This window comes from Pecten maximus, chromosome 14 (genome assembly GCF_902652985.1).
Source record: "Pecten maximus chromosome 14, xPecMax1.1, whole genome shotgun sequence".
NCBI classification, from domain to species: domain Eukaryota; kingdom Metazoa; phylum Mollusca; class Bivalvia; order Pectinida; family Pectinidae; genus Pecten; species Pecten maximus.
In genome coordinates, this window is record NC_047028.1 from 25,970,103 (window position 1) to 25,997,745 (window position 27,643).

At 34.9% G+C, this 27,643-nt stretch overlaps 2 protein-coding genes across 2 annotated transcripts; one reads left to right on the plus strand and one right to left on the minus strand.

Moving 5' to 3' along the window:
* Positions 1-15: 15 nt before the first annotated feature.
* Positions 16-26,497, plus strand: LOC117343026 (mitochondrial intermediate peptidase-like). The gene is given in 21 exon segments (XM_033905351.1): positions 16-91; positions 1,970-2,240; positions 2,882-3,055; positions 3,731-3,754; positions 3,756-3,820; positions 4,198-4,345; positions 4,851-4,969; positions 5,673-5,736; positions 6,372-6,528; positions 7,338-7,386; positions 7,839-7,899; positions 8,756-8,808; positions 9,227-9,380; positions 9,875-9,952; positions 10,766-10,970; positions 11,494-11,564; positions 12,362-12,460; positions 12,630-12,770; positions 24,483-24,604; positions 24,904-24,977; positions 25,558-26,497. Coding segments are annotated over 20 exon segments (2,136 nt in total). The 5' UTR covers positions 16-91; positions 1,970-2,039; the 3' UTR covers positions 25,635-26,497.
* LOC117343025 lies at positions 14,780-19,634 on the minus strand. Its single transcript, XM_033905350.1, has 6 exons — positions 19,595-19,634; positions 19,329-19,400; positions 17,448-18,857; positions 16,931-17,126; positions 16,414-16,584; positions 14,780-15,803 (listed from the first exon to the last, which is right to left on the minus strand). The coding sequence occupies exons 1-6, from the start codon at positions 19,631-19,633 to the stop codon at positions 14,869-14,871; spliced, it is 2,823 nt and encodes a 940-aa protein (XP_033761241.1). The 5' UTR covers position 19,634; the 3' UTR covers positions 14,780-14,868.
* Positions 26,498-27,643: the final 1,146 nt, after the last annotated feature.

Below are 27,643 nucleotides of genomic sequence, written 5' to 3' on the forward strand. Positions count from 1 at the left end.
TCACGCGAGATCTGCAGTGATTCAACGAGATTCAATATGTCAGCGCCCTTGGATGGAAAATGACAGCTATGCTTATCTGGAAGTATAGTTTGTAAGTAGGTATTTGGGTACATGCAGACTCATAATATATCGTACGATGACTTAGATATTGTATTGTTTTGTATTCTTATGCACTAGATATGTAGATTATGCGCTCATTTTTGACGTTATATGTCCGAACTCTACAATGTCGTATGAAATGGTAATTAGAGCTTACAGACATCACATGGCATTGTGTTACATACCTACATAATTATGTTTCACAATTTGGATATTGCTTGCTCCTTTTGTATCACCAGCAAGATCAAACTGCCACTGATGTCACCGACTACAAGGCCTATTTAATATGGTATTCTGGAATGGAAGCACTGACGAAGAGTTATATAAACAGTTATAGTCTAGGCTATAACTGTTTATATAACTTATAGCCCGAGTTTCTGGCCCTGACACCATGTCTGGTGTAGGACCAGAGCGCACTACTATATGAAAACGTGGAATTCTCCGACACTGTTTGGTGTCGCTAAGATTTCGGTGCAAATACAACTACAAATATAAGGTAGGTGTTATGTCACGCCCAATTTTATTGTATTTGCACCAAAATCTTAGCGACACCAGCAGTGTCGGAGAATTCCACGTTTTCATACTGTATACGTAGTGCGCTATGACATAATGTCAGGGCCAGAGGAAACTCAGGCTAATAAACAGTCAGATTTACAGCTAGCCCCTGAGTTTCCTTTTGCACCAACACTATGGCATATGGATATCTGGTGAAGGGCCAGAGCGCACAACTACATATGAAAACGTTTTAGCTGACACCATTCGTTGGTGGTGTCTCGAAGACTTTGGTTCATACAAAATAAGTCTGACATGATCATGACATAATATCTACCTTACCTATATAAATGTGATACCTATTAATCATTCCAAAAGCATATTGACTATTTTTCTGAATTGAATGAATTGAAGAAGAATCAATTGTCAGATTAGCCAAATCACTGCTTCAAGCTTGACACTGACTTAGGAAATTATCTACAACCAGCATGCATATGCAATTTGTGTTTCACTCAAAATGCTGGGTTTTCAATGTGTCCCTCATAGACTTCACTGAAAATCCCTAAGAACCCATCTTTATATATGAGAGACCCACATTCAAATCTACTGTACAGTAGAGTATGTTCAGCTGTATTATAATCTGACTTATAAGCCCCCTAAAATCAGTCTTGCCAAGACATGGTCAGAGGTATTTGTGAACATTAGTGTGATTATTTTTTTTTATCAAATATGGTTATATAAGTAAAAAGAGAAAAACCATTTCATATATCAATCAGGTGCTTAATTTCAAAATTTCATAAAAATATAACAATTCACATTACAATCCACTTATTGTCTTGAATTTGAATGCTTTCAACATGCACCAGATCAGAGTTGTTGATGTGGGAGTAAGGTAAACTGTGAACCCTCTGTTGGGTGATAATCTAACGTCTGATAATGTCCTCGATCCCCATATTTCTCTCTCAGCTGATTTTTGATTGCTGGATGTCACCAATGAATCAGGAAACACTTCCACTTTCGAAGCACCTTGTCTTATTCTAGTTGCAGTTTTTTAGGAGTCATCATGCAAATCTGTATTTTTGTTTAAACTCTGCCCTTGTTAATCAATTTTGAGATTACAGTTTCATTATCCTTTGTTGTTTTTAAATGCTTAAAGTACTTGTGTCAACATAATATTGTTTGCTTGCTGGTTATAGTAAATTCATCAAATATCTGTTTTTTTTGAAAGCAAATAAAAAAAAAGAAAGAAAAAAATCTGCTTTCAGCAACTTTTCAAAATCTTTTGAGTCGGTTGTAATGCCTACATGACTTTTGCCAAGATGCTTTAAGTTTTGATATAAATGCATTGTAAAACTCATAACACCTATATATGTTGCAGGTACAGACATTGGACAATGACACAAATCGTACAATAAATTCCAGAAAAAGAGACTGAATTCTGACTGAAAATGGCAGCTTTATGTCAAAAGTGTTTGGTATCAAGCCATCTGAAAACCAAACTGGTCTTCCAAAGCCGTGTTTTGTTTTGTCAAAAGAAATATGTTCCATCATGGACTACAAGGAGAACATTATCAACGCTATCAGCCCCTCTTGCCTCGGCCTTCAATTCCAAGCCAGCCAAGTTCAATTTCAATTTCAGAAGTGGTTGTGTAAGTATGATGAGGCAGAATTGATTAAGTCAACTCACTAATTGTTGATTAAGTGTGCACAGCATTAAAGGGACAGAACTCCTGTCAGACAAGACAGAAACTTTCATCTTGGTGTAAAACTGGTATTATACATAACAGATGTATGGTGAATTAGTATCCAGCCGATATGTTGACAACACAAATGATGAAGATGATTTTGTACCAAAAATGTGAAAGTCTAGTGACTCTACCTATGGTTTTTCACTTTATTATAAAGTGTTATGAGCATACACAATAGTTTAATAGGGTTTAATCCAGTAAGGGGATTATATTTTGGCAGTATGATTTTGGTAACATATTTAAAAATCAAATGTCCCTCCATCCTTCTATAACTTAGGTTAAAAAGTTTTGCAGAGTTAATAATTTACACAGAATGAATGCTGATATTTTGCATTTGAAGCCCAATTGAGATAAATCCTCATTGATTTGCTGTCAAATCAGACAACTGGATTAATTTTTCTCAACTTCTGACGTGGTTTGAAATGTACTTAAATTATACCACTAAAGCTCTGTCAAAACTGGAGGGTGTGCATGTTTCATAAATGTTATTTAGCACAACCACATACCAGGTAAATTAGAAAAGATCTGTTTTGTTATCACAGGGGCTGTTCCAGATCATGGAATTACAAGATTTCAGTGGCTTCCATATCCTCAAAGATCATGCAGAGGTGGAGGTTGAGTCCCTCATAGAAGAGATCACAAGCTCTAACCGCACGAAGAGTGTGGTGACACTGTTTGATGAACTCTCTGACTGTCTATGTAGAGTTGCCGATATGGTCAGTAGTGGTAGTTACATTGATCCTTCAATTTAGGGAGACAATAAACATGAGACAATAAACATGAGACAATAAACATGAGACAATAAACAAAAAAATTCTCACTGGTCTTATTTTTTTTTCATTGTTATTTCTCTAATACAAACTTGTCTTTATGAACCTCAAAATATATATGCATCACTCACAGATGCTTTGCAGTGTGTCTTTGACTTTTATTTCAAGGTCAAAGGTCAGTTGTCATGGGCAAAATTTCAATACGATATTGGCAGAATAGCACTTGAACAGTAGAAGATATCTCAATGAACCTTGAAATATATATGCATTACCTGCAGGTTTCGTCCACTCTACTATAATCTAGTCACTGTGACCTCGTTTTCTTTTTAAGGTCAAAGGTCACATTCTTATCCAGGGCATACATAACAGATAAAGATATCTTGAAACATATATGACATTTGTATATGCAATTTGTAGTCACTGACATTCATTTCATTGTCAAAGGTCAAATGAGTGTACAATTTTCAATACTTGGTAAAGGGAGACAGGTAAAGATATGTTTTTGTCCACAAAAAAAAATCTCTAATTTTAGATTCTTGCAATGTGGAGTACACCCTATTGAATTTATCAGAAGTATTAAACTAGATTTGAATATATAATGTTTCTGGTCAATTTATGCAGGCCGACTTCGTTCGAGTCTCTCATCCCTGACCCTTTGTTTGCTCAAGCTGCAGAAGACGCCTGTGTGTACCTGTCAGGTATAGTAGAAAAGTAAGTAGATTGTGTGTGTTGTAGTGTTGGTAAATTTGTGGGGCTGCGGTGGCCCAGTGGTTAAGGTTTCTCGACACTTTATCACTAGCCCTCCACTTTAGGGTCACGAGTTTTAAACGCACATGGGGCGGTTGCCTGGTACTGACTGTAGGCCAGTGGTTTTTCTCCGGATACTCCGGCTTTCCTCCACCTCCAAAACCTGGCACGTCCTTAAATGACCCTGGCTGTTAATAGGACGTTAAACAAAATAAATTAAACCAATTGTGAATTGTAAAATTATGTATGGACTCTTGAAGATCACAACCAGTTTCCAGTACTGGTTGGGCACCTTTTCTCATTGATGTAACAAAATTTACTTTATGGAATCTTTTCCGTAGATTGAACACAAACCCTGACATATACAACGCCCTAAAGAAGGCAGTTGAGGACGGAGATGTGGTCCCTCTGGATGACCAAGACAAGCGAGTGGGACAACTGTTTCTGTTTGATCACGAGCAATGTGGCATCCATCTTCCTGAAGATAAGGTATAATAACCCAAGTCAGAACTGTAACATGGAAGGAATTACAGGATGAGAAATTGACTTTTATAAGCTTCATAAAAAGGGCATGCTTTTACCCTCCCCACCCTTTTAAAACACTTGATGTATACCTGCAAGACAGTGGATTTTCCGGAAGACACATGTTAATCCTGAAAATAATAATGATAAAATTGCTGTTTTGCAAGAAAATGATAAAAAAAAAAAAATGATCAAATATTTTTACAGCATCAGTGAAAGAGAAAACAAAGCAAGGTTAAGCATTATGGTTTAATTAATGATGGAGCTTTGAGCCCAAAATAGCCTTTATCCTTTGCTTTCAAAATGCAGTAAATCATTATTGTGCAAAACATGTGTAATTCCCAGTGGATATTGCTATTGTGATTAAGTAATTGTTATTTCTCCTTATCAGCTTTTAATGATAATGGACATTACAAGGCAAAAGAGCCAGTAGCTAAGTATACCTGTAAATAAAGACTTTTACTTTATACAGAGGGCGGCGTTTGTGAAGCTGAATGAGGATGTCATGATGATAGGGAATTTCTTCATGCAGGGGACTCATGTGATGAGATCTGTTGCCAAAAAGTTACTGCCCGAGAGTATTAGACATTAGTAAGTTCACCCAACAGTGTCTTTTTTGTCTTGTCCATTTCTGATGTTGTCTTTCATTTTGCTTCGGTGTCACCTCGATTTCTGATGTTGCCTTTCCTTCTGTTTTGGTGTCTCCTCCATTTCTGATCTTTCCTTTTCTTGTGTTTTCCTTTTCTTATGTTGCCTTTCATGTTGCTTTGGTGTGTATTCCATTTATGATGTTGCCTTTCTTTTTGTTTTGGTGTCTCCTCCCTTCCTAATGTTGCCTTTCCTTTTGCTTTGATGTGTATTCCATTTATGCTGTTGCCTTTCTTTTTGTTTTGGTGTCTCCTCCCTTCCTAATGTTGCCTTTCCTTTTGCTTAATTGGTGTGTATTCCATTTATGATGTTGCCTTACTTTTTGTTTTGGTGTCTTTTCCATTTCTAATGTTGTCTGTCCTTTTGCTTTGGTATCTTCTTGATGTATAATGCCATCACGGAACTAATTTAAAGGTTATATTACTTGAATTTTCCTTCACATAAGATTGATGAAACAAGCCACATGTACAAATACAATGTATAAGATTGTTCCCAGCTGAGCTTGGTATATCGAATACCGGTACTACAGATTTTTTATCTTTATACATTACAGGACCAAAAATATTTTATGGAATCAAAAACAAATAATGATAATGTTGTATGAATATAATTCTTGATATTTAAATTTCTTTCATTTGTGTTTCAGTTTTAATATTGATGGTGACCATGTCCAAGTTCATAACCTCCATTCTGACCACCATAATGAACGGGTACGTATATCTTTTGAAAATTAGATAGCATTAATCATTAATCAATAAATAAAATTATTTACTATTTCCATCAATTAATGAAATAATTTAACATTTCAATTCAATTCTGAAGTAGTACAGCTTTTATCTTTCAAGTAAAAAATCATTTTATTTCTGGCACCAGATCACATAGAAAACATCATAGAAAATTACCTCTTCATAAGATATAGAGGTCAGTGCATGTTTTAATCATATATCCTTGATGAAGATGATTTTGATCTGAAACCTATAAAAAATGTTTTCCAGAAGGGGCCAGACAATTTAAAATGACCTTGGTAAAGAATGACCAATTTAATGAATCTTACCATAAGTTTTTTGTTCTTGCTCAATGAGATTCACTATGATTATATGCAAAGTTTAGTTCAGTTCAGTTCAGTCCAGTCAAGCTTGCTAGCTATTTTTGTCGTTTATGTAAAAGCAGTTCTTCTGATAAGCAAAATAATTCCATATTAAGTAACAATTTAAATTCACACAGTTGCTGAAGACTTAAGATCATATAAGAATAAAATATTCAATTGTCATTAGTTTAAAAACATTATAAAGCTGATTAACAATTTATGTAAAAATTGGAAAAATTATATTTTGTTGGATGCTAGATGAGGGAGGCAGCATATAAGATCTACCTGTACCCAGACAAACATCAGGAACACCTGCTGATGAGCTTATTGATGGGCCGGCACAAACTGGCCCAGGTTGTGGGCTTCGAGACATACGCACACAGGACAATCAAGGGTACCATGGCAGAAACTCCAGGTATAGAATATCGATCTTCTGTCTCATTGTAACACTTGTGATCTTAAATTCTTTTTGTGATTTGTTTCCCTCTATAGGTGTTTCCTTGACAACCGTCCTCATATGATGCTGGCTGTTGAGAGGACATTAAAACCCCTAAAAAGCAAACAAAACATAGAGTAATAGATTTGATAATGCCAAATGGCTTGACAGGAAATGAACTTGGTCGTCAGGCATGATAATCTTCACCTCAGTCAACAGAGTCAAAGAAAAATGTATTTTACACTATGTACAAGTCACCCTGACCAGGTCCAACAGCTGAATGACTGATTCCTATTTTACACTATGTAAAACGCACTATGACCTGCCTCATCAGCTGAGTGACTTATTTCACATTATGTACAAGTACCACTGACCTGGTCTGTCAGCTGAGTGACAGCGACTGTATTTTACACAATGTACAAGTCACCCTGACCAGACCCAACAGCTGAGTGACAGGTGCCATATTTTACACCAAGTACAAGTCATACCTACCTTACCTGGTGGCTGAGTGACAGAGGCTGTATATTTTACACTATGAACTAGTCACCCTGACCTGCTCTTCAGGGATGTTCAAGTAACACCAATATAAAATAGCTTGTGTTATCTTTCTTTTAAGATCTTGTATTAAAAGTAATGAATTACCTCCCTTATACATTATCACCATGCTGTCTGAAGTAATATCTTAATATATAGATGATTTTATATTTAAATGTTATTCATGTCATGTGACAACACACATTTTAGGGAATATTTTGTACATGCTGTTAATGAAACTTCTTTCTCTGCAGAAAATGTAATGGATTTTCTTGAAAACCTGGCTGACAGCATCAGACCCCGGTGAGAGATTATAAACTAAAATATTAATTACATGCTATAATTGTAACAGTAAATCGTTCTATGATAATATGATTTTTCAAATGGAGTACCAGTTCATCACAGTTTAAGATTTTAATTGACCTGAACAACTTGTGTTTTGTAACAAATAAAATTGTCTTGAAATTACCGAAAATTACCTTAATCAGAACATATATATTGTCTTAATTGTTTAATGTTCATGGGGTACAAAAAATCTCACATTGATTGCTGATTTTAAATATTACTTCTTAAAATGTCTTTATAAACATATAAATTGTGCATGTCATGATATTTGTGATGAAATATTGAAAATTTTTTTTTAAATATAATAGGTATCAAATGAAATTTTTTTTGGAGAATCAAGATGATGTAAAAGCCTAAATTTGTCTGCACTCGCCAGCTGTATAATGTTTATACTGGACTTGTGTTTACAGAGCCGAAGCTGATTATTCAGACATGCTTCGCCTAAAGCAAGCTGAAGGTGGTATGGAAAATGTAAGTATAATGATATTACTACAATGTACTGTACATCATACATGTTATTTTCTTTCATAGTTTTGTCTTAAAAGGTTCAACAGACATTATGTTCATTTTAGGAACATTTTTAGCTCGACATTACGAAATCCTTGCGAAATCATTGCTATACCCCTATCATTGGCATCGTCGGCATCACCGGTAGACTGCAAAGTTTTTATAGAACAGTGTTGTGTCAATACTAATGAGGATACAGCTTAGGTATTGGACTTGTGTGTTCCTTGTGACAAGACAGGGCTTTCATTTATTTGACATATCCTTCTTGTGACAAGACCTCTCCATTGGCACTACATTTGTGGTCCGGCTGACCTTAACCATGACCTTTGAACTACTTTTAAAAAACTAGTTCTGAGAATGATATTTTACACATACTAGTCCGTTTGCGTTCCAAACAGACGGACCAGTTGGACTGATGTTGTTCTTTTATGAAATAAAGACGGACCTGATGATTTTATATTGTTTTCAGACAAGCCTTGACAAAGACTCCCAAGGCCTGTATTAACATTTGCAATATTCAAATAAATTCGTTTGAAATATTACATTTGAACCGACGAACCGGTTTGTCCACATAAATGAACAGGCCCCTAGTATCATCCTGACTTGGCATAAACATTTTGTCAGAGTGGTGTTGTCTTGGTAAAGAGCTTGACAAAAATTTCTATTTTTTGTTTACTGTTGATAAATCACAGTTGCCACATTACTGTATATCAAATGAATGTGGTTTTCAAATTACTTGTGTGCTTTCAGAAAAATTACGCTATTCGAATTTGTTCTAGTGACTGTAACACTTAAAAAATGTATCACTTTCTTTTTAAAGAGAATAATGCCCTGGGACCAACCATACTATACCGCTAAGGGGAGACAACTTGTGTAAGTGTCACAGGATAACCATTATCCAGTTACTGAACACATTCAAATATAGATATGTAAATACTTGCTGATAATAAGTACTATACAGTATTGGAATAGTCTTTAAACAAATCCTTGTCAAGGGAGATAGCTGTTTATTGCAAAAAAGTAATATTGATCAGATCTCGGTTCATTGCATTCCTTATATTAGCTTTAAGAAATTTCTTAGCTTACAATTTCCCATATGGAATCATTATTTGATTTAAGGAAGAAAGTTGTGGTTTAGGAACTTTCCTTTAAAATAATGATGAAACCGAGGCCAAACTGTCTGGAGTTCACAAAGGACTATAATTTAAACAAGATTTGAGATAAAGTGTTAAACATTGAGTACTTACATTTTCTAGTTGGTAAATGTGTCTTCAATTTTGATTTTTTTCAGATCAAACTTGAGAAGTTATGAGGTGATGCCATATTTCTCTCTTGGGGGTTGTATGGAGGGGCTGAACAATCTGTATAACTGTCTGTTCAATGTCTCTCTGAAGGACGTGCAGCTTGAGAATGGTGAGGCCTGGGTCAAGGATATCCACAAACTGGTACGTCTCTGTATATTACCTGTTTTAAGCCCAGACACGGAAACAAAACCTACCCAATGTTAAGAATATAATGAAGATAATAATCATATCTTGAAATAAACATGAGAACAGTATTGAAGATACGGTAAATGTTTAAACATGACATGTCCAAACTTTCTACTATTATGTTGATCACATCATTAATTTATTGGTCTTTATGAAATCTGACCATTTAAATAGTGGCTTACATATATGAAATTCTAGGGTATAAATCCAAAGACTTCCTTAGGTGCTAGTGAGTATTTATTCAAAAAAATTACCCATTCCTGTATTAGACCTTATAAAAAATTATCTAAGTTGGAAATAGGATTAACTCTGTATTTTGTTTTTCTGAAGTGTTACAGGGCTGTGGTAAATTCAGAAATAAACCATTTGATAGTTTTGCAGTTGATACAGTAGATATTTAGTAGGTAAGCAATGTAGACTTATAACTGTTAATTCTTTTACTAAAACAGGCAGTGGTACACGAGACTGAGGGAGTGCTGGGCTACATCTACTGTGACTTCTATGAGAGAGCCGACAAACCTCCACAGGTAAAATACATAGTACTCTGTAAAGAAATGCCCACTTCTGACACCAAATGACTGAATTCCATCACTCCTCTTGATAACAGAATATGACACCTGCTACATATACATATACAAATGTACATATACATAATGTGTATAGAGGCATGTCTTGCCTTGGGGAATATGATTTTGTTTAATATTGTATGAAAAATTAAAGGAAAGTGGTAGTAAGTATGTATTCAACTAGTAAGGTATGAAACTTCATTTTGAAAAAAAAACTACAACGATATATATATAAAGTAATTGATAATCAGAATATTGAATTTTCTTTAAGAGACAAAAATGCATATACACATGTGCATGTAATGAGTTCTGAAATTCATTCCACTCAGTGAGCTATTTTGTCTTCTGAAAACTATTTTTAATACCAGGAACACCAAAAAGTGATTTAATTAAACCAGTACCTTAATAAGACACACCTTATCCTTCATCATGCATAGAAGCCCTCATATGAGATTACGAAACTCACGATTATCATGCTCCCGCCATGAAATAGGGGGGCATATAGTGTTACCCATGTCAGTCCTGTCCCGTCCCATCCCGTCCCATCCCGTCTCGTCCCGATGCAATGTAACTAGCTAATCTCAGGAACTTACTGATGCGTTATATCTTACAGACATTTTCTAGTTTAATTCTAGCTTACAAGAGGCTCTGTGAGATGAAAAAAATCTTAGACTTATTTCATAAATTTTATATGTTAGAACTGATGTTTGATACTGCATATGATAATTATGTGTCTGTATATGACATTATAGAAAATGCATTTGTGTACCTCAGGACAGTCATTATACCATACAAGGTGGTCGGCTTAAGGAGGATGGAGAGTACCAGCTTCCTATAGTAGTGTTACAGCTAAATTTCTCAGCAACTCGTGGTAATGTGCCACCTCTACTCACACACAGTATGATGGAGAACTTGTTTCATGAATTCGGGCATGCCATGCACTCCATGTTGGGGCGGACAAAATATCAACATGTCACAGGTACCTAGTCAATGTGTCAAATAAATAAAAGATTGGTACTGTAAATGTTTATTCAAAAGAAAAAAACGAAATCATATATGCATATATGTGTTAACAATGTAAAGCAGAACAAGCCCTAAATCTTCAGATATATAACTTTTGCCCAGTTAAACATAAATTTTTCCACTGGGAGGATATTTATCAGGGAGAGGATCTTAATGACTAACTATCATTGGAGCCTCAGTCAGGTTAGATGATGAGAATGAGTCAAGATTTTTTTACGACACCATCATGATAGGGAAAGTCAAAGATTCTATTGATCGAAAGTCAAGATTCCATTGATCGAAAGTCAAGATTCTATTGATCGAAGTCAAGATTCTATTGATCGAAACTCAAGATTCTATTGATCGAAATTCAAGATTTTATTGATCGAAAGTCAAGATTCTATTGATCGGAAGTCAAGATTCTATTGATCCAAAGTCAAGATTCTATTGATCGAAAGTCAAGATTCTATTGATCGAGACTTTGACTTGTTTTGTTCTAGGTACTAGATGTCCAACAGATTTTGCTGAGGTTCCATCTATACTGATGGAGTATTTTGTCTCGGATCCTAGGGTAAGTACAACTTTATGTACTGCCAGGTGTATTCAAATGGAGGTGCCGCGATGGCTCAGTCGGTGACCACGTAACCTCAGATGAAGATCCGAGGCGTGTGGTTCGACACGTGTTGGCTTGTGTTTCCCGGGGAGCTAAGAATCGGGCCGGTCTGTACTGTCATGGTTGTGTCCTTGAGCAAGACACTTTACCTTGATTACTTTGGATAGCATGCGACGGGCCTCTCATGTTTTGTTCAGTGAGGTAGTCACCAACTACTACAAGGAGACCCTTCCTCAAAATAACCCTGACTGTTAATAGGGCGTTAATCAGTGTATGAAATTATATATGAAAATTCCTTAGACAATATGTCTACAGAAAATTCAAATCCCATAGCCCAAGTCATTTTTCGATAGACCAATTTTTTAAAACATTGTTGAAAGTAGCATAACTGTCACGCAAATGCTTGCATCATCCATTAATAACACACTGTTATGGGTAAAATAAACTCTATTGTAAGCTCTGATTTCATATGATCATTTGTCAGAAAATAATGGAATGTTGTTTTCATGAATTGTAATGTATGTCAGGGCTCAAACTTTTCATAGCCAATGGGGCCAACACTTTGAAATTTTACATAGACCGACCAGGTTTTCTATAGCCTCGGACCATCGGACCTCCTTTAATTTCGAACACTGGTTATCACAGCAAAGAAACATGTATTCAAATGTGAATACAACAGGTGTTCTCCCTTTAATACAGAAAGTGATTTAATTTTTAAATCAATCAATGAAGATCAAGGTTTATCTAATCTGTAGGTGCTGTCCACATTTGCCTTCCATTATAAGACAGGTGAGCCACTTCCATTGGAGCAAATACAGAAACTCTGTGAGGCCAAGAAGTTGTACTCAGCATCAGTAAGTTTACTCTACTATTGAAATACATACATGATTGTGGTATATCCATATCAAAGCAAATCTCCCTATAAATGTTAAGTGTCAAAATTGGATATTTTCTGTCAAAAATGAGAATCTTCTGATGTTAGTATACAAGTACATTATCATTATGTTTACATCGTATTTACAGGACATGCAGCTCCAGGTGTTCTACTCCATCACCGATCAGGTGTTCCACAGTCGTTTCCCTTTTGAGGACAATAAGAGCACAACACAGGTGATGGCTGAGTTACAGGAGAAATATTACAGCATTCCATGTGTCAATAATGCAGTAAGTTTACAGGAATACAATACACAATTCCGTACAGCAATAATCCTGTAGGTTACATGATACAGGAAAATATATTTAATTAGTTATCCAGGACAAAGATTATACAGCATTCTGTATGTCTGTAATGTGGTAGGGGGCCGAGTGGTTAAGGTGTCCCGACACATTAAGTAGCAGTCTGCCTAAGAATCATGCAGGGGGTGATTCATGACATGTCACAGATTCAGGTTTTTTTAGATCCTATATGTATATCACTAAGATGTATTGAAGAAAACACCTTTTATGTTATGAAAATGTGCTTGTTGCCATGGTAACCATGTAATATAGATTTCCATGGTAATTTGCATGAAAATGCAACAAAAATCTGTGATTATTTGAAATAAAAATTCTTTCCTTTAGGTAATGATATGATCAATTATTTTATTGTTTTGTGTATATGTGCAACACAGAGTTTTGAACAAAATATCTAACTTAGAAAAAAAACAATATTGGTTGCCATGGAAACTGCATAGGAATACATGCAAAAATTCCAAAGTTCATTTATGAAAAAAAAAGAGTTTTTTAAAATGAGTTTATCATCAATAACCAGATCAATAAAGAAAAACTATTGATATATTTAGAAAGAGGACATATCATATAATAAGAAAATAGCAAAACACCCGTGGGATTTTAAAAAACAAATTTTTTACAGAGCATTCAAAATTGCAAAATTTTGAATTTTTTTTATTGGCATTTGGCAGAGTTTTCACTATTGTTATTTAGTAGGCAAGGCCAACAGTGCATATCATGTTAAAAATTTGATAGAATTTTCAATCATCCTTGCTTATAATATGATTATGATTACCATTCAGAATACAAATCTTAAAGATATACAAGAGACAGTATTCTAAGAGTTTTATGGTGATTGTTGCTATGGTAACCATATATATGTAAATGGTACATAAAACAAATAAAAAGGATAGTTAATTTTTTTTTTGATATGTTTAATCACATCAAAGGGCCATTATCAATTTATTGTCATTGTATTTGAGACAGATTAACCTTATTTATTAATAATTAGTTATTTTTCAGATATATGCTTGATTTTTAATCATGATTAACACATAGATGTGCATTTTATATAACATTTGAAAAATACTGACTCAATATGATCTTTCAAATTAAGCATGGTGCTTTTCAATCAATATGTTTGTTACATATATATAATTACTATTACCATCATAACAACAAATAAAAGCAAACACTATCATTATCATTATGTACATGAGCATGTATTTAACAAGAAAGAGAGGTGTTTAGTTCTCTGTTACTATGGCAACCATGTGTAAACAATGTACTCCAATATACTTTTTGAAGAAGCTGTTTTAGAGTATGTTCCATGATCAGGCAAATCAATGAGCTGTGTATTTTAATATATTTACACACCAGGTAACGTACATCTCACACCAGGTAACGTACATCTCACACCAGGTAACATATCTCGCACCATGTAACGTACATCTCACACCAGGTAAAAACATATCTCGCATCATGTAATGTACATCTCACACCAGGTAACATATCTCGCATCATGTAACGTACATCTCACACCAGGTAAAAACATATCTCGCACCATGTAACGTACATCTCACACCAGGTAACATATCTCGCACTATGTAACGTACATCTCACACCAGGTAAAAACATATCTCGCATCATGTAATGTACATCTCACACCAGGTAACATATCTTGCACCATGTAACGTACATCTCACACCAGGTAAAAACATATCTCGCACCATGTAACGTACATCTCACACCAGGTAACATATCTCGCACTATGTAACGTACATCTCACACCAGGTAAAAACATATCTCGCATCATGTAATGTACATCTCACACCAGGTAACATATCTCGCACCATGTAACGTACATCTCACACCAGGTAACATATCTTGCACCATGTAATGTACATCTCACACCAGGTAACATATCTCACACCATATAACTTAACCAAGTCTTACATCTCACATGATGTAAATTACTAACATCTCATAATCTCACACCAGGTAGCATATGTCATGTCGTGTAACTTACATCTCACATGTTTGTATTAATGAATTACATGTGCTCTATCTCGTCTCTCAACTCTTTCTCCTCTAATGCCTGTAAAACTGCATCCAGCTGGGTATCATCTATCTCAATGTTTTCGCCTTTTCCCTGTCCTCTTTTTCGGGAAAGTACTGTTAACCTAGAGAAATATGCAGCAATTTGCGAAGGTTGTAGGCGCTCTGTTGCCTTGAATAACAAGTGGCCATTGGAATCCCTAATGGATTTCATTTTTCTGGATACATCTATAGCATTTGACTTGATGTTGGTTTGTTCCCCTTCCTCATATATATCTGTTAGGTACTTTTTGATCGCCTCAGAATATCTAGCAACCTTCCTGTTCTTCTTCATTGCCCATCCAATTGAAACAGTTGCTATAGTTTCATTTGTCTGACATAGGCTTAATTTTAGTTCATCATCATCTGGCTTTGCTGGTAATGTATCTTTCAAAAGGGAATTGCATTTTTCAACCCACTTCAATCTGATTTCATCATAAGTAGACTTTTTTTGCAGACTGTATACATGTTTCCCTGTAAATAGGTGATTGTCTAAACCATTGGTTGTCTGAAACATTTTCTCACATCCTGGCTCAGTACAAAAAAACACATTACTGTTCTCTGGTTCAGCTGCACATTCAGATGTATCACTAACTAAAGGGCTTGTACTAGGTGGTACAGATGTTTGAGGTTGTGTAATTTTACCCATGGAATTTTGAGGTATTTTGAAATCTTCCTCTATCCGGATACTTGTGGTGGCCTGTTGACAATTTCCCATGTTTTGGAAAGTAGTTAATGGCACTGCATTTCCCTCGCCAATTCTATAATATCTAAAAAATCTGATGCTGTCATCTTCAAAACAGATATTGTTGAAACTTGTCACACCTTTGATCTTGTGGGCAGTAAGGGTTTGGTTCCTTGTATCTACAGAGGCTACAGCTGCCTGACATCCTGAAAATATGTACAAATTACGTATACTATACTATATACAGTTGTATGCGAATTGGGTATTTTTTTTAAAGATATCTACTTGCATAAAACTTGCCATGAAACAAGTGCATGGTTTCAATGTTAACCTATTGATTTACTTCATTATGATGTACTGCGTGCAGTAATAGGCATTGACAATTAATCAAATTTCCGAATGATCAAAATTCAGCATTTAGTTTAAAATGTGGCTTAAATATTTAATGATATGCATTGTTCATGCTTTTTCAACAACCATCTTCTATGATGGATTAGTAGTTACTTACTAAATACTACTCTTAAATTGTCATGATACTAAAGAAATCAATGATACAGGGCCATGGCTTGCATAGTATTTAGTATAGTGGTATAAACAGCAAATTATATTACAATGAAGATTCTTGATCATTTCATTAGGACGGAAAGAAAAAATCTGTTATGTAATCACTGCAATCAGAATCTTTACTGAATTATTATATTCCACCTAAGATTGTTACCTACACTAATGTATAAATTAAGTTTCAGAATGGTATTTTGTCAAACAAGACAGTGACAAAAACAGTGTTATCTATGACTGTCGGGACTTTTTGCCTACCTACTACACCTGATCCAGAGTCAATTGCTTCCTTCATATCTGAAGCTGATGTCACATTGTGTCCTGATGCTGCATAGACTTTGATCTTTGCTCTCATATGTGCAATCTTACAATCACAGTAGGATTTTCCTGTTTGGGCTTCACTATAATCAAATCTTCTGATTTTCACACCTGAAATTACAAAATACAATTCTTAAGACATCCATGATTTAAATAGTAAAGGTTCATGAATGCAAAATAAAGACTTTGTAATCCCAGTGGGAAACAGTCAAACCAGTGAAATTCAGGAAGAATGTGAGCTACAACAGAGATATATGTTTAGATTCACAGTTGTTATTTTTTATCAATGTTTGTGAATTTGAAAATCATTGAATCTTATTCAGAAGATAATTCTATGTTAAACTGATAACATTTTTTTTGTTTTTGCTTTCCTTAAATATTGAATTGATACATAATAATATCTATATATACATATATATTAAATATATATATATATTATATACATGTCTTGTAATACCTGTTCTTCTGCTAACACCATTGAGTGCTAACCACATATGTCCACAGTGATAACATCCAGCATTGTCACTTCTTAAGAAGGCCTCAGTTAAACATGAACGCTCCTTCTTCAATGTTGTCAACACATTCTCCAACACCGAGCATACAGAAAACCAGTCCTGCTTTGTTCCATCACAAATATGGGTGTAGGATTTATGCTGAATATAGAAATTAGCACAAGGATTACATATACATTTGATTAATTACTTAATCCAATAAAATAATTTCTGGTTATTTAGATGTTTTTTTGTGGTGTTCTGTGAACAAATGTACCCTGTTCATTCAAAAAAGTAAAAGTCATTATACCTATACATTTCATTATTATTATTATTTTGGATTTGATTAACCCCATAGTAAACAAAACTAAAAATCTAAAGATTTTTCATTTAAAAAATTAGCTACTGTATGAAAAAAGTACATTTCTTGCATGTAAAGATGATGTAACCATAAACTTTTAATTGTACTTTGAAAATAATTACCTTTAAATCTCCATTGTCATCCTTGAAAACACTCACTGTCACATGCCAATTGATTCCTTTCTGGGCAAACCAGTCACTTTGTTTTTCACAAAAATGTAGGGGGAGAAATTTCATGGCCCAATCTAGGATCAAAAGAGTTTGATTTTGTTCTAGATGTTCTAGCATATCAGTTCTGCACAAATCCTGGTTGACTATTCGGACTATGTGAGCTTTCCAGGCTTCAACTGATGCTACATGTACATCCAGTTCTGTAATTAATTCAGTTGCTTCCTCACAAATAGATTCAAAGACTGTATTGATGTACTGTCTAAGATCAGTTGTAACTTCTTTGAAAAGTTGACAACGGTCACATTCCAATTGGTGCTGATGGTTGCATGTGTTTTTGAATGAAGCATCCAAAGGATCACTTAAGGCATATGCAATACAGTGGTCAGCACAACTGGACGATTGGGTTACATGCACTTTAAAATCAGTTTTCAGATACACTTTGCTGGCAGTTAGTTTTGAAATAAAGTTTTTTGTCATCTCCTTTGTAATCTGTCCTTTTAATTCCAGCTGTTCAACCAAATGGATTATACTGTCAATGGCATCATGGCCATCTGCTGTAATGTTGTCCAGCCCCTTCAAACTTTTGCGTTTTGATGCAGCACATGCATTCAAAATTTTATAAAGTGTAGCATTTGAAAGTGGTTCAAAGCCTGTTTCAACACAGTATGTGGTATACATTTTAATTATAGCGGAGTGGCATGCTGTCCGAACAACATCAGGAATTGTGATAGTTTCACCAGACTCTAGTTTGACATTCCTTGTTCCATATGAAACAACCTGGTGTAGTGTTGGATTCCAAAAGAAATTAAGTGCATGCTCTAGTTTAGCAGGATCCATTCTTTGTCTTTTCTGTTTTGTCAGTTTCTTCTGCATTTTTCCAGGTCCATATAAGGTAGAATGTAGCCTTGCCTGGTCAATCTTATAATATGTCAATCCAGGAATACACCTTATAAGCTCAGATTTTGACATGGATCTTGACACAAGGGATAAAAGTTGGCATTTTACAGTGTTGTTTTCGGTCTCCTGATAAAGTTTGATAATAGTGTTTAAAAGTTCCGAATTAACTTTGTCCAATTGATCAGTGATAAGCAATGAACTAGTAGGAGTAACCAAATTAAGGAGGTCATTTGCTTGTCCAGGGGCAATTGCATTTAAGACTGTTTCAACAGTCTCTGTTGCCTTTCTTTTAAAATACCTCTTTGAACTTTTTCCCAGCTCACTGACCTGACTTTGAAGTTGGAACTTAATTGGACTTATTTCCCCATTTGACAACGATGATAACGCTGAATTAACAACCCCAAGTGTGTTTTGGTTTTCCTCACTCCATGAAGAATATTGTGATGACTGGCTTGCTGTTGTGGCCTGGAAAATAATAAAAATCAATTTGATTAATTTTACAAACCAAATCTTAACCAATCAAGAGGCCCATCAGTCTAAATGGATACACAAGTTCTGCTATATTTCCTCAAATGGACCCCACTTCTCATGCCCCTGGGGGCCAGACCCACAGTTTATACAAAATTTGTTTCTCTTCAGCAAATAAGGCTTTTATCAAGTTTGGTCAAAATCCATTCACTCATTCATGACTAGTAGCCATTTAAAGAACTTATCTCTATTTCTCATATAAGACCCATCTCCTCTGGCCCTAGGGAGGCCAGAGTCACCATTTATGCGAAATGTGTTCTCTTTCCAAAAAGGATCAATGCTCCTGACCAAATTTTGCCAAAATCTATTCAGTCCTCTATGACTATAGTGATTTAAAGGAAAAGTTGACAGATGACGGATGGACCAGGTGAGCTAAAATTACATTTGTGACCTTGATGAAACCCATACCTGTTCTGTGGAGAGTTGTGAGTTCTGGGTAGCTTTCACACATTTGTCCTCCTCCACTTCAGTAAGCGACATCTTTGAAAAAAATAAACATCAATTACATTACCATTTTTTAAAAATGGAACAACAAATTTGCATATTACAGATTTGCACAGCATTTTCTACTAGATGAATTATTGATAAAAATCTGTAAAGTAAATCAAGATGTACACATTAATTAATTGTTTGAAATTATTGGTAAGTGAAAAAGTCACAATATTCTAAAATACCTGATCCATTGAGAGTTGTGAGCTGACATAAGGGACCATACACACATCCTCATCATTCTCATCTTCAGATATTGCCATCTTACATGTAAATAAATGAAAAAATAAATACAATATAATACATTATGTATATTTGATATAATCAAAAACTAAGCTGCCTTATATATTGTAATTGAAAACTATAACAATGAATTTATAGCAAAATTACAATATAATTTAATAATTTGCTGTGTATCAATATTTTTTTAGGTTTCATATCTAACAGACTTATAGTCAGTTTCTCTTTGTGCCACTGCAGACAATATCATTATACTTTATAATGTACATTATCCTGGAAGTTTGTGCTTTATATTAATTATTTTAAGAAGGACAATTCTCATCTTCCAAAAAAGATACTTACTGTTTTCCATGGTTGATAACTGACCAAGTTCCCTTTGTACTTTGTCCTACAATTGCGGCAAATACCTGCATAGTGTAAAAGTACTTGGTTACAAATATATATTGTACATGCATGTACTGTAATATTGATTTGCAAGTACATGTACCAGTCACAAGTTATTTTCATATGAATTGTAAGTCAATATAATTTTATATATACACATGTTGTTCAGGGTTGTGGGTGATAATTTATGAGTCTCACCCATGAAAAATTATTTGATTATATGTACTCTCTGGGAATTTGATATCCCCAGGACTGGACATAATGAAACACCAATTTATTAATATCATTTAATTGTCTTTCTTAAATTGAAAATAAATTATCATTGATAGAGTTCCTCTAAAACGCCTGGAAGAATTCTTCTAAAATGCTTTTGAAACATTGTTGACCTAACTTTCAACGTGCGCTAAATAAAAATAATTATTTTTAACAACTACTCGCACCTCTTTGAAGACCTCTAAACATTGGTCCCCGTGATTTCGTGTACGCCGCACCCGGTCCCGGACCCGATCCCCGTACCAGGAATATACATATTATTTTTTTCTCAACAATGGCTCAACGAATAAATCTCATGTTTGTCTTATAAATCCTGATTAATATTTGAAAAATCTGACATTTAAAATAAAATGGAAGTAATACCTACAACTTTAGTAATCGTCGATTTACATTTTTCAGAGTGTGAGTTTGTGTACGCCGCACTCAACCGTGAAAAGTTACGGTTTTTGACTGTTTATTCGTAAACAAGGGTTTATTTTTATGATATTTTCGATTCAATACATTAAGTAAACCTAGTTGTTGATACAAATATAAGTTTTACTTACAAAAACTACTTATTTCATTTCAAATCTTGCCTTTTTTAGATCGCGGCGATGATCACGGGGTTTTTTGTTTACGCCCGGTCCCGTACCAAGGGCAGACTACTCCCAATCCACCGCCCCGTGCTAAGACTACTGGTTTATGAGTAGCGTGTATTGTCTGTATACATATATCAGATGTTCTATAGCATTTGATACATAATATGTCTGATATATCGTAGAGAAGAGAAGCTGATGCTGATTTTATAGGAGAAACTATTGTATTGCTTGGTGTTGAACACATAAGTACTGATTCGCCTAACTTAATTATCTTACTGTCTGGTGCTGGAACTATATCGGTATCGCTCATTTATCTTACCCTTTATTACATCTAGGACATCATCAGGATGACAAACTATCTTTCGAAACTGTACATCGTCAGGATCTTGATATGCTTGTATTTGTATAGATACCAGATTGCACTTGGTGCATAACTTCATATATATAAATATTCGTAGTATATACAATATTAATTTTTTCTCACTTTTTCACTATTGTAATTTTCGCGAAATCTTTCACTTGTTAAATTATATTACATCACACAAAAATCGTTCGATATAAGTGATAATTAATGTATCTAGAATAAAAGTAATATATAAACATCTGGTATTAGACAATACACGCTACTCATAAACCAGTAGTCTTAGCACGGGGCGGTGGATCGGGAGTTGTCTGCCCTTGGTACGGGACCGGGCGTAAACAAAAAACCCCGTGATCATCGCCGCGATCTAAAAAAAGGCAAGATTTGAAATGAAATAAGTAGTTTTTGTAATTAAAACTTATATTTGTATCAACAACTAGGTTTACTTAATGTATGGAATCGAAAATATCATAAAAGTAAATCTTTACTTACGAATAAACAGCCAAAAACCGTAACTTTTCACGGTTGAGTGCGGCGTACACAAAATCACACTCTGAAAAATGTAAATCGACGATTACTAAAGTTGTAGATATTACTTCCATTTCATTTAAAATGTTAGATTTTGAAAATAATAATATAAATTTATTAAAAAAAAATGAGATTTATTCATTGAGCCGTTGTTGAGAAAAAAAATAATATGTATATTCCTGGTACGGGGATCGAGTGTGGGACCGGGTGCGGCGTACACAAAATCACGGGGACCCTAAACATTGGCGATACTTCGTACACACTCGCCTAGCTATATACTCTGAGACATGGAGTTTCGAATTCTTTTGTTTGGTTTTAGTGCTTGTGAGTGAATAATTGAATAACTAAGAAAATAAATGTGACACCTTTTTCGCTTTCCCCCCAAATTATTACATTTTTTTGCCATCTGTGTTCGGAAGTTGATAGGCCTATGTTGTATCTAGATGTACAACGCAAGTACAATAAATATCGGTCTACCATATGCATCGAAATCATACTATTGAAACGTTGCTAATCAATCACAACGCCATGTCAATATCGTATGCCTTTGAGTGGTTAGTTATAAGACTATTTATAACCTGTGTTTCTTCCCGTTTCAGAGGTTATAAATCATCGGATATAATCCATATACCTGCATACGTACGATAGCACTTGGCGTACCCTGTAATACATGCGCCCGTACATAACATTAATTCATTAAAGATTACACTGTTGGCATTTTCAAAATTCAGTATTTGCTTGAAAACTCATAATTATCTTCTAATACACCAGTATATGACTTACCTGAACCAAGAGGGATGCGTTCGCCATAGGAAAGTAGCAGACCGAAAGAAGTCTGTGCAGTGATGGAACGATCTGCCCTACTTTTGGAAATTTCAGGGTGCATTGGATGCATGCACTTCCGAACAGAACTTGGTTTCCAATACGTTCCATTCTCATAACGATGCTTAGGGCAAACAGTCATGGTTAAGTCTGGGTTGAAGAGGCCTGCTCTTAACGAAATGAGTACTCCTTCCGGAACAATTTCGTCAAATCCAAGTATTAAAGACCGAAAATGTGCGGAGGTATCACGTACGCAATCTGAGAGTTGTACTAAAGACGTGTCGTTGGGATAATAATAAGATGATGCGCAATTTCCACTGAAATACCTAGACATTTGACATGCCATCCCTCTGAAAGGCGTATATGCCGCCATATTTGTTTTCTCTGTCAACCAGCGACTCTCTAAAAAAGTCACTATCGAATTGCATTTCAACTGTCTGTTAGATTTGAACAAAATTTATTCTGATATTGTATTTGCAAGTATGAATACGATTTATAAGTATTTTGTTATTTCTTTGACATGCGTTTACTTACATTTGGAATATGACTTTTGTTTACAGATTTCCGTTGTCCAAGGGAGATAACTCCAATTTACTAATATTAGTCAGTTTCTTCTTTTTTAAATGTAAATTTATTCTTATGTTTTAAAGTATCCCAAACAATTTTTCTGCACAAATAATAGAAAAAAATATTCTTTATACGAGTGACATTAAATGTTCACGAGGTTAATCTGGTTTAAGGAGTTATCTGAAAATTAAAAATGTCTTTTTACATAGGAACATATAGTGCCTAGAGCTCGGCCAATTACTGAAAAAAATCAGGATTTAAGGAAAAACAACCAACGCACTAACATCAAAACACTTTCTTTTGATTTGGAAAGTTGTATTCTTTTATTTTTAAAAAAATCGTGCAATTCTGAGACATGTCATAAATCACCTTTTTAGGATTTTGCATGATTCTTAGGCAGACTGCTACTTAACACTAGCCCTCCACCTCTGGGTTGCGAGCTCGAAACCTACGTGGGGCAGTTGCCAGGTACTGGCCGTAGGTCGGTGGTTTTCTCCGGGTACTCCGCTTTCCTCCACCTCGAAAACCTGGCACGTCCTAACAAAATAAACCAAAGAAACCAAACTGTAATATGGTAATCTTAGCAATGCAGGGAAAATATTACAGTATTGTGTATGCCAATAATGCAGTTCATTTCAGTTTAGTCGGGTCGGGGTTTGGGGGTTAGGGATATGGGGCAGTGCCCAGTGAGAGGAATATAGCAGATTCTTAAAAATCCTTCTTCTTCTGCAGGAATGAAAAGATTTTTGTCTGAAGCATATTGGGGTGAATGGGAACTAACTATGTATAAACAATGAATCTTACTCCCCATGGGTTGAAAGGGCAGAACCGAAATGCAATATCCTTTGAAGTACTTTGAGTGCTTTTCAACCTAATTGGCTTTGAATCTTAGTTTAAGGAAGGTGTCGACTGCAGACATGGGACTGAGTAGCAGATCTCAAACTAGGAAAAAAGTATTTGTAATACACTGTAAAACCTAGTGTTCTGCCATTATCACTGAAATATCTAGGTGAGTGTTGCAGGCTCCATGGGCCTCTTGTTGACATTTAACTGCAGATCATTATCTATGTCTTCAAAAGGTTAAAGGCATGCTAAATTACATTTCTTTCTTTCAGAAATCAAGGTAGTCTTGCATTTTGCTGTTTTTCACCTACACCCCTTTTTTGTTCACCTACAATGTTTATGACAAACATACATTTGTATACCTTTTTATTACCAGTAGATCTTTGAAGGAGGACAGTAGGAGGACAGATAATTGAACATTCAGATGTATAACCAATAAAATAACGATACATGAAAATTCTGTATTATATTATTCAGGCATGGCAGTTGAGGTTTGGTCACCTTGTGGGATACGGAGCCAAGTATTACTCGTACCTCATGTCCAGGGGCGTGGCCGCACGTATCTGGCATTCATGTTTTAAAGAGGACCCCTTCAATAGGTAGGTTGATGAAAAGAATTTCTTCAAACCGGTAAGATGTAGAATGTCCAACCTAGAAATCTAAATTATCAATTCTACAAGCAGGTGAGGTGTCTAAATTGCCAATAAAGTCATTTGTAACTTATCAAATAATACTACATGCATATCTATACTATACTATATATGATTGGCAGGTCTCCTGTTATAAAAATCTTTAAAAATATCTTGTGTGAATCAGTAAAAATCTCTTGAAAAGAAGATACATTTTGGATATGTCAGTTAGTATATGTATTTGAATATAAGTTATTTTGACATTACAGACAGATGGGCGAGCGCTACAGAGAAAAGATGTTGTCTCACGGAGGACAGATAGCCCCAGGTCAATTAGTTCAATGTACGTATTCCTTCCTACAGTGTTACCTGAATAGATTTGTTGTTTGCTGGGTTAAACGCCTCATGAACAGCCGGGGTCAGGCCCAAATAGAAACTGGACATTATGTTTCAAATAGAGAAGTGATATTTTGATAAGATTTCAGCAAAATTTATCCTCCACATGTTAGATATCGGACATATTTTGGTATACTACTGTTTTCTTCAGAAAGATAAATGCAGTACACTGGCAATGTCCTTTTTTATTCTTTTTTAAATTGTGAAAAAGTATGGACAAAGTCTTGCAAAATTATTTGTTGATTTGAAATATATATATACATGTATATTGTTTTTAAATCCTATTTGTGCTGCTAGTATCTGCAATAACTCTATGCCTGGTAATAAGAACAATCAGTTCCTCTTCAGTTGGAATGCTAACATAAACCCCCTCTGACTTCGATAATAATAAAAAGGAATTGTTTTGGACGTTTGTTCTCATCTAAGATAAATGCAGTAATTTTGTTATCTTGAAGCTCGTTTTTAAACCATGTAACCTAATTAAGACTAATTACCAGGATTTAATTGGGTGTATCTTTACTTTACAGCTATGCTACAAGAACCGCAGGAGCTAACAATGAATCAGTTGGTTGACTCGCTCATCCAGGATTTAGATAGTAGTTGATGGCGGTAGACCATATGTCTGTATACGGTAAATGTGGAAACAGAAGACTTGAGTGATCGCAGAAATCTGTTTTCATCTATAAAGAAAAACAACAGCAAATGTTGAAACAGAAGACTTGAGTGATCACAGAAATCTGTTTTCATCTATAAAGAAAAACAACAGCAGCTGGATGTTATAGTCAATGCTATCAACCATCTGACCACAAAATGGCCGTTTCTTCAGATGTGTAATTTGGCAACCAGTCACTAAATACTGGCAAGTGGTCTTCTTGACTCTAGTAATAGTAGATGCAATCAATAATCTGACGTCAAAATTCCAGTTTCTGATTATCCTACTCTGGACACTCGATGGTTTTACATTGTTAAATGTCAAGGCAGCAAAATGATGGAGCTCCATTCTGGAATATCCTGAGCTTTAAATATAAGGAAATCCATGCCAAAGTCAATGTGACCACGCAGATATCACTCATGTTTACATAACTCTTGTGAAAATCCTCACTAGGCTAAAGAGGTTGGTCATGTGATTTCTGAGAGGTCAAAAGTACTTTTCTAATTATATCATTAAAAATATAATGTTTCCAAGCTTTTGATATTGTATTTAAAAGCTGTTTTTGCCAAACAATTAACTGTTACAATAATTACAGTTATTGCTTTTAATTGATATCTGACATTGATATTTTTTCATTAATGTGGTGATAATCAGGTTTCTATGTTTAAAATGTGGTGATTGCTTGTTACATAAATTGTGTTGAAAAATTGATTTTGTTGAGAACTTTTGCATTTCAAAGGTAATCGTGAAGTTTTTATATTTAATGAGTTGTATATTTTGCACAAATTGTGATAAATAAAGTGATATATCATATACTTTTATTTTCTATTATCATTTTCAAATTACATATTGGTAATGAGGAAAAATCGGAAGAGTCTACTTATGCATCATGTGTTTGTTGTATATTGAGTTATTGATACACATCCATGTTTCATAATTTAAACGAATAAAGTTTGTGATTAAGAAATGACTGGTCTCATTTACCAGCTAAAATGAAGACAGTCCTTGCCTAATTAAAAAAAAAACATGCTGAGTTAACCTTTGACTAATCACATCAATATTTAAACTTGTCGTAGTGGATTATTCCGAACGACTCTTTTGATCTACTTTAAAAAACAATAGGTAGCAGATGGACAACTACTTATCATTATCCCCAGCAACAAATTAAGGCGGAGGGCTGTTCATTCAAATTTCTTTCAAACATTTTCATCCAAACTTCCATCGTGACCTTCATTCAAGGTCACACGGGTGAAATAGGCTATAACCAAGAGACCTAGGGACTTGATATTGGACCTGTAGCATGCTGGGGTGAAGGGCTACCAAGTCTGTTCAAATGAATGATCTAGACCTTCATTCAAGGTCACATTGGTCAAATAGGCTAAAATCTTCAAATGACTTATTATCCATAACCAAGAGGCCTAGGGACTTTATATTGGGCTTGTAGCATGCTGGGTTGAAGGGCTACAAAGTTTGTTCAAATAAATGACCTCGACCTACATTCAATGTCACATGGGTCAAATAGGCTAATTTTTTTAAAATACTTCTTCAAGTTTGTTCAAAAGAATATCCTTGACTTACATTAAAGGTCAGGGGGGTCAAATAGGCTTAAATCTTATAATAATGATTTCTTGATAGCCAATAGACTCCAAAACCTGTTATTAGGCCAATAGTATTCTGAAATGAAGTACTAGAAAATGTATTGACATAAATAAACCTAGCTTTCTCTCATATTTGAATAAAGTGGTAATCACCTGCATAGTATCTGCAGAAATGACCGAGATCAACTTCAAAGTTGCTGTAGAGCCAGGTGAGTGATACAGGCCCATTGGGCCTCTTGTCATCCAAACTTCCATCCAACAGTTTTCATCCGAACTTCCATCTAACAGTTTTCATCCATACTGCCTTCTAACAGTTTTCGACTAATCTTTTTTAAACATGGTAAGCTTTATATTTCCATATTT